The 14650-nt window shown below is 40.6% G+C and overlaps 1 protein-coding gene and 1 long non-coding RNA gene across 5 annotated transcripts in view; both read right to left on the bottom strand.

The window, feature by feature from the left end:
• Positions 1 to 14307, bottom strand: part of CAMKMT (calmodulin-lysine N-methyltransferase) — a 208151-nt gene extending 193844 nt beyond the window's left edge. For 3 of the 4 annotated variants that reach the window (XM_068185879.1, XM_068185881.1, XM_068185882.1), the window contains exons 1-2: positions 13953 to 14307; positions 8310 to 8476 (exon numbers count right to left, since the gene is read on the bottom strand). In XM_068185879.1, coding sequence (XP_068041980.1) covers positions 8310 to 8476; positions 13953 to 14051 — 266 coding nt within the window. In that variant the 5' untranslated portion in view covers positions 14052 to 14307. Of the gene's footprint in view, positions 1 to 8309; positions 8477 to 9322; positions 9410 to 13952 lie in introns of those variants that run through there. The other variant, XM_068185880.1, reaches the window with a different exon arrangement.
• Positions 11436 to 12957, bottom strand: LOC137471490 (uncharacterized). Its single transcript, XR_010997654.1, has 3 exons — positions 12790 to 12957; positions 12206 to 12363; positions 11436 to 11543 (listed from the first exon to the last, which is right to left on the bottom strand). It is a non-coding gene; the product is annotated as an uncharacterized lncRNA (long non-coding RNA).
• Positions 14308 to 14650: the final 343 nt, after the last annotated feature.

Here is a 14650-nt window from a genome sequence, read left to right as displayed (position 1 = left end):
TGTGAAATAAACATTCAAAAGGGGGGATAATAAATTAATTACCTAAATTTCATACACCAAGTGCAAATTTTAGAATGCAGTGAGCAAAACACTGACAGCAGCAGAAAGAATAAGCACCAAAACCAAATAAAAATTTACCTAAGATTTGCCTTCAAATGTGCAGTGGTACACACAAAAAAGCATCTAATCTTGTTTTAAATATTCCAAACTAATCTAAGCCCAAAATGAAAAAAATATTAGTCTCACGCTTTACAACAATCACATAGCTGTTTCACATATGCATTAAAGAAAATCTAGAAGGAATTCAGCAATGCAGCAAAATATGAAAATATAGGGTTTTAATAATGTTTCAAATATGGCTTCTAAGGCTGTTTGGGAACACACTAATTTGAAATACTAAAAAAAAAGTAATAAATTCAAGAATTTTAGCACCTACAAAATTAGTTCTCATTCTCTCAGCTGTTCTTTCCTGAAAAAGACTGCTGTAAGAGTGGGAAAAAAATCAACCATTTGCAAACATGAAATTGCATATTTATTGTGAAAAACCCACTATTTATAGCTTCTGATAAGTATAAGCATTAAATAAAGAAACACTAACAAGTTAAATTTTGAGAAGCACCAAACAGCAAGTAGAATAATTCTTAGAAATGAAAATCAAATGGAAATCAAATTAACAAACTGAATGGAGCTCATCACCAGCCACAAAGAAATATATGAGAGACGTTACAAAAGATTCAACTGGACATGAATGCTCTTCTCCCAGATACAGAAAAGCAAACCAAAATTACATGCCTTCTCTGCAGAGGAAGTCTACAAGAATGCTGATAGATCATATGGATTTTTAATGTACTTTTTTGCAAGTTTGTTTTCCATCAAACTGGACAACCAATGCGACAGAGCTGGTGCAAGGGAAGTGACAAGAAAGGAGATAGGATTGGTAGTTCTGCCAGCCACAGAGCTGTCCTTTACACTGCCCCCTGCTGACTCCCCAGAACCCTATAAACTCTATAACTGCCTATGTCTGGGGCTGTTGGAGACTCTCACACAACTGTGAATGCCTCATCTCTAAATGAATGCAAATGGGGAGTGGGAGATGCTGAGGAAGTAAAGAAATATTTTCATCTCTGTTGGCATGCAGGGTAGTCTTGGGAAATATGCTTTGGTTTCTTTTTTCCTCCCCTCAGTTTCTTTATGCCCATAGTTCATATCTAAAGGAGATTTATCATGTAACTCCCCAAGTGAGACAAACAAAGGCAAGGATAAAAATTTAGTAGTCTAGTACCAGTAGTTCAATAGAATGAAGAAAGAAAAACAGAAGTAAGTGAAGTGTCCTGATCTAGAAAAGAATACAATTTACATACTTCAGGGTCAAAAGGTAGGCAAACATAAAAAGGAGAAATTATAAAACCACAGCACTAGCCAAAACTGCTTAAAATTTGGTGAATCCAAAAACTGAGGAATTGAGCATAATCTCTTCCTGCAGACAAGTTTTAGGACTGAGGAAAGCAACATGCCATTAGCTGATCTACTTGTGAAAGGGAGAGCTCAGGAAAACACGCTTCCAAACAGCAATAGACATATTTCTCCATTTGGATATTTGTACTTGTGGAGCCTGCAGACAAACTCTGCACCGGGTATTCCCCCAGCTCTTCCATCACAGGCCTTACTCACAGACTTAAAGTTACATGCACCTGTAAACACTGGTGTTCTCTAACCCCAAATTCTGCCATAACTAATGTGCTACTCATAACTAGTGTGCTACTCAGTCCTGCACCTAAGAAACAGAGCATGTAGTTTGGGATCCAATGCCCTGCACATACTTCCTCTCCAGTTCTGTAACAGCTGCTGCTTCATTATCCCATCCCATCAGCTGCTCCTCCATCAGCAAACCAAGAGAAAACTGACAAGAAGCAGCACATCTAGTTTCCATGAGTGCCTATCACCATCACAGCTTTCCACAGTGCAGCTGACAAACAGAGACTTAAATGTCATGTGCACTGAATTATCAAAGTCAAGGAAAGGAATCACAGAAGCTTGGGGTTAAATCCCAACCCTTAAATTCCCATAAATTTCCACAAGTATCTCAAAATACAGAAGAACATCAGTATTCAGTGCTTTAGAACATGCCATGGATGTCATACAGTTCAAGGCTCTGATTGCTGAGATCAACAAAGTACTTCAAATAACACAGGTAAGCATCATGGAAAAAGTGAATTTCAGGCTGGCGTGGTTAATCTGATTCACGGTGTTCTTATTATAAGTCTCCAAGGAACAATAGGCAAACATTTTTATGGCTGAGGCAATGAGTAATAGAAGACAAATCTATGAACAATAAACTAATTCAACTCATGTTTCTCCTGATGCAAAGCAAAGCAGAATTCCTTACTCTGGACTACAAATAATCCAACTTCAGATGAAGTCAAAGAGAGTGAGATCAATCTTTAAATATATTAATGTTCCTTCTTCTCCAATTCAGGCAACACAAGTGGCAGACTTTTACATGTATATAAAAATAGCTATGGATAGTACAAAAAAAATCCTTCAGTAGGTCCCTATTAAGGTACGCTTTTCATCAACCATAATGAAACAAAAGTAGGTTCCTTCTTTTCTTTTATATTATTCTTAAACTGAGTGAAAAATAACACAAGTAAGTATGTGCCAATATTCACTTTAAAAACCTACAAAATCTAAGATTGAATACATTTCCACATAATATTGAAAAGGGGAAAAAACCAAACACTTCACCATACACTATTAACCTATGTACAAATTAAAAGTATATTTGTGAAAAATGAAAGATGAGATAATGGTAAAAAATTACTGTTAAGGGTACTTCACAAAAAAAGCTTGTTGTATACCACCATCAGTTGTCACTGTGGCCCACTAAGAACCTCAGAATTATCTGCAAACTTTGCTATTTATCAGATGGTCTTTCTGGGCCAGAGTATAGCAAAAAAGTCAACTCTTCTTTCACTCCATTTCTAGATCACAGCTTAATATGGCAAAAAACTGAAACAAAGTTTCTTTGACTACAATTCTTTTTTACACATACACACATCTTGGGCAATATGATGGAACAGCCATGGCTTGATCACTGAATAAAAAGTATGTTGCCAAATCACTTTTCATCTCTTTCCTCCACTTCCAGCTCCTGGGGCCAACCCTTTATGCTGCTGAATTCATACACTGTCTCTTAGCATGCAATAAGTGGAAGAAAGCAAGTTTGTCATATCCACACAAATTGTCCATAAGAAGTAGGCAAAATTCCTTGAAATTTGTTTCCCTTCACTTTTTTAATCTCTACCCCTAAAATAAAAAGCCATTAAAACTTGAAAATGCTATTAGGAGAAATAGCCAAGAGGAGCAGCCAATGGAATTCAGTCCTATACCAACTTCTAACACACTGCTTGCACAGACAAGTGGTGTCTTTGCATGCCCCTCATTTGTAAACCACAAGTCTAGAATCATCTAATAGTTTCTGTCATATTTTTATCTATAGGTTCATTCATATTCAGAATAAAGGCATGACATCTTGCAAAGTACACTTAACACCTTTTACAAAGATTTAACCCTTCCTGTAACCTGCTGACAGTGTTCCTTTCAGTTCTGCACTTTAGTATTTGAAACGGCAAATGACTGATCAATGGAAAATATTTTACCACAGAAATAACTTATTTCTGCACTGTTTTCTTAAAATGAGCCTACAATTTAAAAGCAAATCCATATCCTGAAATAGAAAATTTGAAGATATTGATTGCTCCTTTTTTAACACAAATAAAAGAACAATTTTCCTATCTAAAAGGCAGGCACCATCTCAACAGTGAGACACTGCATCTTTATGATCTATAATCACTTAATTGCTAAAACTATTCATACAAAATTCAAACTTAAAAGCATATTCCTGATGAAGAATACAAGGATTTAGAAAGGCAGTATTAAATAAATATTTTTAAATAGTTCTATTTACTTGCTATATATCTTCCTATCCCAAATAAAACACATATTCAGCACATGCATAATTTTTTAACAGCGAAGTGAAGTACTGCCACAGTTAAGCAGAACTTGAAAAAAGCTAATAAACACACCTGAAGGCTCTATAAATAAAAACACAGGAGAGATATGGAGACAGTGGTGCTGCCTATGTCAAGCTGGAGTGCTTGTAGCTCCCCTGAGGATGGACAAGGAGCCAACGGAGAGCTGATGGGTCAGGATTGAAGGGAGGGCAGGGACTGGTGACATTATAGTGAGAGCTTGCTACAGGGACACCAATAGCTCAAACCCTCTACAGACAGGGAGAGGAGCAGCCTTGCATCCACAAGCCCTGTTCTCCATGGAGACCTTCAACCACTCCCAGATCTGTTGGACGGACAACACACCAGGGCATAAAAAATCCAGGAGGTTCCTGAATTGTTTCTCTTCTCAAGAGGAGCTGACAAAGAGAAGTGCTATGCTGGACCTTGTTTTTTCCAACAAGGAGGGGCTGATGGGAAACGTGAATCTCCAAGGAAGCCTGGGCAGCCAGGACCATGAAATGGTGGAGTTTGAGATCCTTAGGGCAGTGAGAAGAGTGCACAACAAGCTTGCTACCCTGGACTTGTGGAGAGCAGATTTTGGCCTCTTCAGGGATCTGTTTGGTAGAATACCATAGGATAAAGACCTGGAAAGAAGAGGGGCCCAAGAAAGCGGGCTAATATCCAATGATCACCTCTGGAACAATGCATCCTGACCAAGAGGAAGTCAGACAAGAAAGCCAGGAGGCCTACGTGGATGAACAAGATACTCTTGGACAAATTCAAACAACAAAAAGAAACCTACAGAGTGTGGAAGCAAAGTCAAGTAGCATGTGAGAAATAGACAGAAACTGTCTGAGCATCCAGGGTTCAGTTCAGGAAAGAAACAGCTCATTTAACATCAAGACAAGGATGCAGTGTTTAGGAACATCAAATACAACACAAATCCAGATGAGACTACACTAATCAAATGAGGTTTTGGTTTCTAACACAAGAAATTTCATTTTGACACACCTTTCACTGCTAACAAAACCTCACACTCACCAGACACTCCTTTTGATACCCCAGAGCTACTGTGAAGCACCTTAATACCTAAACAAACCTCAAGAGACCACTTCCCACCATGTATTATCAATTTACATTTCATTAAGCACACTGGAGATCACTGTTTAACCAGAAGAGTTATGGGGATTTTTAAAATGAGTTGATGATATTTCACTTGATGGATCTAGTCAAAATGACACTTAAATTCAGCTAAAATTTCTTAAGTTGAAAATTGCCTTATACTGGGACTTCTGACTTTCTGCTTTGGAAGATTTGTTATTAAGAATAATGAAAAAAAAAAAAAAAAAAAAAAAAAAAAAAACTACTGACAGAAAAACATGGCATAACCTCTTCTTTCTGAGATGTGAATCCAGCCTGAATTTAGTTAGAGAAACAGCAAAACCAACAAATTTCAGAAAAGCATACATGTGACTGGTAGTTCCTACAAAAGCTTTTATTTTCCTGACAAACTGGTCCCAAGCCCCTCTAGAGCAGTAATTCCAGCTAGGTCATAGCATATCTGAATATACAATTTTATCAGTTTTGACAGCCCTTGAACTGATACAGCTTGACCTTTATACTCTTTGCCAAAAGCCACTAACAACCTTATGAACTTTCTTAAGTATTTAGTCTCGTCAAGATATTAGCTGACAACCCTTTTAACATCGAACACATGCAATGAGCTTTTCCAAGAAGATGTTAATGCATAAGGAAAACAAATGTAGATGAAAATTCAAAAGCACTTTTGTCAAGATTTTAGAGGGGCCACAGCAACATTTTTTTTCCTGGCAAAAAGATATAAAAAAGCTTTACTATTCAAGCATGCTGTTCTGGATTTACCCAACTGAAGTTATTGTACATATCATGCTCTTGTTAACTTGCTAAAATTGTTTCTGCTGTTAAATATTATTATAAATAAAATTTTGCTAGTGGACAGAGAAAAACCAAGGGAAGACTGTCAGACATACAGAGAATGTTGAAGTTTCCAACACATGATCAGTTTTCAAAAATCCAGGAAGACTTATTCCAAGATTTCTAATCTTTTAGATATGTAAGTTTCAGCAAGAACTGTTGCTCTGTTATGTATGTTAAATTGTTATGCTGATCCCCTAAATTACTGCTTTTGCAAAAACAGGAAAGAAACTTTATTTAACACTGACTCATGGTAAAGTCAATTTTGTTGAAGTCTCTTTATACCTTGTTCCTAGCAAAAACCACAGTATTTTCTCCTTCCTTTCTTCACCTCCTGCAATACTCTGAAATAGTAAGTATACTCTATATATTGTCACTGCTTCAGTGTGGAGAAGACATTTTAATATAGAAGTGTGTAAGACTAAGCAAGTTCTGATCATTATTCCTAAAACAAGCAGTGATTACTATTTTTAGAGGTCACTGAATATCTTTTGGAAAGGAACAAATGCAGGGAAAATGTAAAATAAAAATCCTCACAGAAGACAATGCCCATATTCTCCTCAATATTCAGTTTTGGAAACATGGTGTGAGCCTGCTCCAGCACAGAATCTATACATTTCCACTGAACAAGATTAACGAAACACAATAAAATAACACATAAATAAACATTCTTGTTCAAAGTCTATAGTTGAGCTGTGTCCTATTACCAATGAAACTACTCTACTATTAGGCAAATAATACCAAATAAAATGATGGCATAGAAAGTGGTGGAAACAGGAGCACACAAATGCCAGAGCAGGATCAGTCTGACATTCCCTTGGCTTCTGTACTGCCAGCAGAGGTGAACCTTGGCTCATCTCCTACCTTAAAACTCCAGAACAAGTAAATCAAGTGACAGCATGCGTTGCAAGCCATGACAGTGAACTAAAGGAGTTCAGGGCTGCATTGTAAGGGACTGCAGCCTTGTTCAGCTCAAATTCTACCTGAACACCTTGTATTTCCTATCCCCAGTGTGCCTCTGAAGACCTAGAAACAATGAATGGGGACACTGCACAAAGGCATTGTGTAGACTGTCAGTGTTTGAAGTAGTCCACAGCATTTACTGGTGGTTTACAGGAAAAGTCTATGCATGGAAAAACACTGCACCTACTTCTATTACAAACAGCGGTTTTCCAGTGGAAAAGCTTCCTTTTGAACCCTTTTAACATCACTGAGTGTAAGCCTGGAAAATGGAAAATTCAGACTTTATAAAGCTCGAAAGAATTTTGTTCTTGACTTTACATCCAGATGCAAATTTAAAATGATCTGCATGTAGTGTTGTGTGGTTCCTTTGGTTGGGTTTTTCTCATCAGTTAATTTTAAAACCTTGCAAAAATGTTGCAGTTTAATGATGGTCACTTTTTTTGTTAGATCTTAATTCCTAAGTTTAACTTTAATTTAAAGGCTCAGGTAAACAAAAACGCACTTCTTGATTTGGGCTCTTCAGAACATCTTCCACTGTACAGACAATGCAAAGTCCTCCACCTTCAGAGATCTAATTAAATGCTGCAGAAAAATTTAGGGATTCTTAAATTACTGTTGCAAACTTCCTGAGGCAAACCAAGTATGGTAGATACAAAACTGAAAGTGGAAGAGAAGACCAAAGTAACAGAAAAGAAAAACAGAAACAAAACCCCAGTAACATAGTAATGAATGAGAGTTATAAACAATGCTACTGAGAATTCACTGAAATTCCTTCAGAGGTTTTTTGGAGGGGAAGTAAGCTTTCTGTTGCTTTGTTTATGTGTGCATGGACTTTCTAATTGTCAATTTCTTTAATAAAAATGGCCTGCTCTAATATAAGATTACTTCATTAAATATATATTATTTTGTAGCAATTCGGCTGCCAAATTATCACTGAGTTTTAAAAAAAGCAGTAAGAAGAAAATGGAATAAAATATAGATAATTACCAAAAACCTTGTAGAACATTATTAATAACATCATGTCTTAAAAAATGTTAAGACCATAAACAACTGGGTTCAGGGTTTTTTATATCGTATCTATAGCTGAAGATTGTCAAAACAGAAAGCTATTAAAATATAAAATATAAAATACTCATATTTGCATTCTGTTTTAGCTACAAGCATCAGTATTTTCATCAAGTTCTGCCACTTCAGTGAAATGTTCCAGAAAGAAGAGTCAGACAAGCTGCTTACTGTAACAAACAACTAAAAATATCATTTACCAGTTTAATTGTAAACTATGCCCTAGTTACACAAAACATTGGAAGAATGACTAATGAGTTTTATATTTGAGGCCCATTCAAGATCTTAGAAAGTACTTAAAACTTAAATTATGGTTACCTTAAGGAGACACTGTACTTGGGATAAAAGATGCTTCTATACTGAACCCAGGTCCCAGTTTCCTCTTCTGTATTCTGGTCTTCTATTGAAAAGAGATTGAATGATGCAAACCTTCTGACAGATACTGGTTGGAGATGCACATCTTTCAAGTGCTTTTTCCTCAGAACCTTTGAAATGAAGAAAATTTTAAACATTAACAATAAAACAATAAAACAAGAAAGAGCAAACCCATGCCTTTTTGAGTGAAAAGGCAAACCAAAATGGATATGCTATCAGCTAGTAGTTATGAATAACAATGTCAAGCCTGAACAAAATACAGTGGTATTGATGGTAGGGGTCAAGAGAATTAGTTATGAATTATGTCTCAATAACTAAAGCAAATGCACTGTGTTCAGAAGTACACAAAGTTGCTTTTTTAACTCGCGCTCCAGCAAACCCATGCAAAAATTAGAGGGGCAAACTGAGTTCTCCCCATCCTCTCATTTTACCAAGTTTCAGGGCCCAAGCAAATGCCCTCCCCAAGCAATTTCTGTGCCACTCACTGTCCCTATAGAGGGGAAAAAGGTCAACAACCACAACAACAAAGGTATCTTTTGCAGAATTAAAATGACAAACCCAAAACATGATCTTCAGGTGCCAGAGTGCTGTGTGCTCCCCTGATGGATTCCTTCCTAGCCTAGAAGTCTTCTGCTGCACACTTGCAGAGATGCTGCCAAAGTTGCCCAAGTTGAGAAAATTGCTCTCTATCCCAGGCCCCAGACTTTCAGACACCACAACTCTATATTCCCCTGTAAGGGGACTGACACAGAGCCAGACCTCAGGTGAGCCCCAAAACACTCTGAGAGCATCAAGTTCAGTGCTAAAAGACTAAAGAATTCAAGGCAGTGACAGAGACAGAATGTCATTTGCATTTCTTAAATTATTAAAACACTTGTTCAGGAAAGTGAAAATGTGGGCTCTCTGTCCTGCCTAGGCTGCTGCACTCAACCATCTTCAGGGAGTGAGGTATCAACCCCTCTGTGCAGGAGAACCCAGCACTCAGCTGGTTTGAGCTGTGCCATTGCTCAGAGACAGCCAGCATTTCCCTGCCAGACAAAAAGATTTATTCCTTAGGGCAGTGATGTGGAAGTTAAATCTAGGTGTCCTAGATTTAACTTCTTTCTCCCAACACTGGAAAGAATACATAAAAAAATTGCCATTAGATTTTTTAAATTAAGTTGCATATGCAGTCCTCAGTGATGGATTAAAAAAAAAAAAAACTGAGCAGAAAATAAACTCATCACTATAAATTGATATGGGTACAAGGAAGAGCTCCATTGAGTAGGACAGCACTGCAATTTACAAGTTTTTGCCAACTAGAGATAAACCAAATGAGAAATAGCTCACAAGAATTATGAAACTTGAAATAGAAACTTTGCATACAGGATGTGTAAAAAAAAAATATTGGGTCAGTGATTATTTTGCTGTATCCAACCTGTGTTGACATGCTTTAACTGAAAATGCACTCACATTTAAAAGCCCTACAGTTGGGGGCCATGGCCTGTTATTTTACAGGATATTTGGAAGTACTCACAGGATATGCGAGCAGAACAATTGTATTTGCTACACTTTTGGTTCCTAACAGTGGGTCTGAGGCATCAGGCTTACTGCTTTTGGAGCTATTTTCATTGGCAGGTCTCATCATATGAAAGGCACAGGCATTTTCCATGAAGCATTAAAAATGTCTGGGTGCTGTCCCCACTACTTCTGTAACACATGAGAAAAATACACACGAGAAGGAAAACGCAAAAATATCAAAGCAGGAGAACAGACCTAAAAGGCCAGCAAAATTAAGACCTTCATGTAATAGCTGTGTGCCTGAAAACAAAATGGACTATCTTGACAACTAAAGAAAAACAGCAAGACCTAATTTTCAGAAAAGTGTTGTTTGGGGACTTCTTTAAAGCAATAGCAGGTCATTGCTAACAAAAAAAAAATCTATGGCAACAACACTTTCCTATTTTCAGTTTCTGTTGTATACAGACATCTTACAGCCACTCTGTAAAATTGTGTGTGCTGGTTAGCACACACACTCTGGGCTAGCAGAAAATCTCATGAGTATTTGAATACTCAAAAGAACATTTCTCCCACAGCCTCAAACAAAAAATCAAGTGGTCTAATATCTGAAAATTACAACAGCAGGTCAAATATTTTAAAACCCTACATATAACTGAGAAAATAGCACAAGTGGAGAATACATTATATTATTTATATCTAACTCTGTGTTCTTTACATATGGATCAAGAGGAGGGTTTTCTCAAGTCTGTTCTTAAAAGGACCACAGTTGTGTTAAATAGTGTACAAAGATAAATTCCTGCTCTAGAATAACCCACTGATAAAAACAAAAGGGTGACAAACTCATCAGCAAACAGTCTCTGTTCTACAAAGATTCTGGTAAAATATTACCACAGATGTCAATTGCAACACCCTTGGTATTTAGTCAGAGTATTAGGACTTCCTATAAAAAAACAAAACTGGTCGATATCTCTTACAAAAAATCTCACCAAAAGAGAATGTCCTTTAAACAACATGGAGAAAGGCAGTCACATGAAATTCCCTGTACTTACATATCCTTGTGTTAGGCCTAGTTGCACTAAGAGCCAAATCCAGTAACAGCTTATGGTCTACAAACCTCTGCCAGTTCTGTGACAGTGACTGCAACATGGTATTTTGTACATGCAAGAAAGTTTCTACACAATCAACTACAACATAACCTGTAACTGCACTCTAAATATAGTATAGTATTTATTTCCACTATAGTATTTTACTATATTTTTACATATACTATATTTTTACAAATAATACTATATTTTTACCAAATATATTTACCAATATATTTACCAATATAAATATATTTACCAAACTGTTTTACCCAACTGTAAATAATTTACAAACTCAAGACTAACAGAAACATGGAAAAAAGATCTGAAGAACAGGCACCCTTCACAGAGAGAAGAGCAGAAAGAGATGAAAATTTGTTTTAGAAGTGCTGCTCAGGTAAAAAAGTGTCCTTGACCTGTCCTCACTTTAGCTTTTATTTTTCAATTCTGGAAGTTAAAGTACATTAGCAGATACTAAGCAGATACTCTCAGGCATGTGGTGCAACTGTTGGGGATGGCCCTGTGCTGGGCCAGGAACTGAGTTTGATGATCCTTGTGTGTCCTTTCCTGCTCAGCATCATCTGTGATTCTGAGACTCGTGTGAGAAGAGCAAGATAGGAAGGATAAAGAGCAAGAAGGCAGGATAAACAAAAAAAATACAGATTTCATGAAATTTCCTATAGGGAGCAAATGTACATATAGGAAGGAACCTAAAGCATGCCTATTGCTCTAACTTCCCTGATGAAAACTACTGACTGGATAAAGCCTTCAGCCACGGAGACTGGCAGAGCTCAAAACACAGCCTTAGAGAACTTATCCAGTCATTTACAAATGCACAGGAAATGGGTAACTTCCCTCAGAATTCTTTAAAATTCAAAAAATACTTTTCTTGATTCTGACAGACTAAGTTTTAAAATACTGCCAAACTTCAAACTCAGTATATACATAAAACATTTCATTGATAAAGAGCACACAGGTAATTATGCAAACCCCTGGTTCTTTATGTTAGCTTCATAGGATACCTCATAAAAGGGCTTTTTTTTCTTAATTAAATCAGTGAGCATGCACTCAAGCATCCTTACCATAGTAAATCAATTTGTGTGCATTGAATGAAAGCAAATTCAAGACATAAACACACCACAGAACTGATTTCATGTAAGACGTTATTATAAGCAGTATGAAAAGTGCTTTTAAAAGCACTGTAAGAAACACTTTGACAGTGCTCCTTTAAAAATGGATTTAAAGGGAGATTGATACCTTCTTCCAATCCATAGATAGATCTGAGCACCACTGTAGCAAAGAGCACAGAACTGATTTTTACTTCAGATGTACCACTAAGATTAAATTGATCCTTGCTCATTGTACCATATAAAAATCCACAGAAAAGCTAAAGAACATGGAAAAACCAAGGGAATCTGCAGAGGAAAAGGTCACAGATACATGTCATTTGAGAAAAAAAGAGAAGCCTTCTCCCCAAATACCTACATGCACTCTTTCACAACCCCACTCTATTGTTATGAAAAGCTCCTTATGATTTTAAGAGACAGGAATATGCCAAAGGCAGCATATGTTGAGAAGAAATAACAGCTAGTACAGCCACAGAGTGCAGCTTACATGGGCTGCTAGAACAGAAACCTACAAAGACAAACCTGATATTCCTACCAGTAACTTTGACATTTCCTGCTTTGGAGTATAACAAAACAGAAGTTGGTCCTTTTGAACAGGACTGGCAAATTTAGAAACCAAAAGCACACACCAAGTGCAATATTGATGTCCCCAGGCCTCCCACAGTGACCCAGCTGCAGCCAGGTGCCCCTTCCAACCCGGCTGCCACCACTGACTCAGTGCCACCTCTCCACCCTCTCAGGGACAGCTGTCCATAGACAGCTCCTGACATCAGTCTGCACAGAACCAAACACTCAAGTCAGGGCTGTAAATTTCACACCCCGTTACAATAACAGCCAATGAAACAGACTAGAATTTTTAAGCCTTTATGCCTACACTCATCTGCAGAGGAGTCCTCTCCAACCTCGCACTGCTCTGAAAGGGTCTGTAACAGTGTAGAAGGCTGCAGCTGAGGAGCTGCTGTTTACCACAGCACAGGTGTCACTACTTGCTCCCTCTTCCTCCTCACCTTCCTCCAGGCACAGCCCCTCAGCAAAATGCAGTTTTCACTGCCAGGTGAGCAGGGTCTCGCCCCAGCTCCCCACCAAAGGCAGTCTTGGGGGGCAAGGAGCAAAGAGCAGGAATGAGGTGGCAGCCACGACAACCATCGATGGCAGGTGTCAAACTACGGCCTGAAAATCCCGAGGTGCCTCAGGCGGTGGGGGTGCCACTGGGATGCTGGTCCTCCTTCCTTAACACAGGCCATGGACAGTTCTGGGGATCTACTGAAGGCACACTTTAGAATCATAGAATCACAGAACAAGCTGAGTTGGAAGGGACCCATCAGGACCATCGAGCCCAACTCCTGGCCCTGCACAGGACACTGCAAGAGTGACACCGTGTGCGTGAGAGCATTGTCCAAACACTTCGACTCTATCAGGCTTCAGTTCTGTCAGGCTGTCAGGCTTTCCTGACACCAGTTCCCTGGGGAGCCTGTTCCAGTGCCCAGCCACTCTCTGGGTGAAGAACCTTTTTCTAACATCCAACCTAAACCTCCTCTGCACAACTTCAGGCCATTCCCTTAAGTCCTGTCACCGGTCACGAGAGTAAAGGGATCAGAGCCTGCCCCTCGGCCTCCCCTCTCTTTAGAGAGGGTTGGGTGCATATATATGTGTGCATTTTTATGATTACCATATTTTCCAGGGAGACTGCTGCAAGCCCCTTTACATGACCCCCCACAGTGTTGCTCGCAATCCTCCCGTGAGGAGCGCGGGTCGCCCCGCACCGCCGCCGGGGCACAGCCCGGCCCGAGGGAACAGGCAGAGACCCCGCGCTGCCCTCGGCTGCGCCGCCGCCCGCCCCGCCATGCCGGCCCCTCCCGCCCGCGGGCTCCCCCTACCTGTCCGAGCAGCCGCCACCGGGCTCGGGCCGCCGCCGCACCGCTCCCCCCGCACCTGCCCGCGGCGGGGCGGCGCGGGGAGCCGGCAGCCTCGGCCATGCGGCGGCGGGAGCGCCGGGAGCTGGCACGGCGGAAGGGAGGGAGGGAGGGAGCGCTGTCTTGGGCGGCGGGGACGCGGCGCTGAGCATCCAGCGGCTGCGGGACCGGCCGGGCTAGGGATGGAGCGGGAGGAGGAGCGCGGCCATCTTTGCTAAGGGCAGCGCCGAGCGACTCTCGGCGGCCGAGGAAGCGCGCTGCTCTTCAGGCCCGGCACGGCGCGGGTGCGCCTCAAGACAAGTCGCCCGTGGCCGACGGGACTGGGTGTGGCACGGCGGCCACCGGGAAAGCCGCGCCAGGGAGCGTGCCCGCCCCGCCGTGGGTCCGCGTTCCGGTGCTAACATCAGCGGCGCTCGGGCGCCGCGGCTGCTGAAGCGCCCTGGCGCCATCTTAGCTACGGGCAGCGCCCCCCGAGCGCTGCCGCCCGCCCGGCATCTGACCCCGGGCAGCGCGGCATCTGACCCCGGGCAGGCCGGCATCTGACCCCGGGCAGCGCGGCATCTGACCCCGGGCAGGCCGGCATCTGACCCCGGGCAGGCCGGCATCTGACCCCGGGCAGCGCGGCATCTGACCCCGGGCAGCGCGGCATCTGACCCCGGGCA

The sequence above is a fragment of the Anomalospiza imberbis genome, chromosome 3, assembly GCF_031753505.1.
Source record: "Anomalospiza imberbis isolate Cuckoo-Finch-1a 21T00152 chromosome 3, ASM3175350v1, whole genome shotgun sequence".
Taxonomy (NCBI): Eukaryota; Metazoa; Chordata; class Aves; order Passeriformes; family Viduidae; genus Anomalospiza; species Anomalospiza imberbis.
Note: the sequence above shows the minus strand (reverse complement) of the source record. Positions and strands in the feature narration are given on the sequence as shown.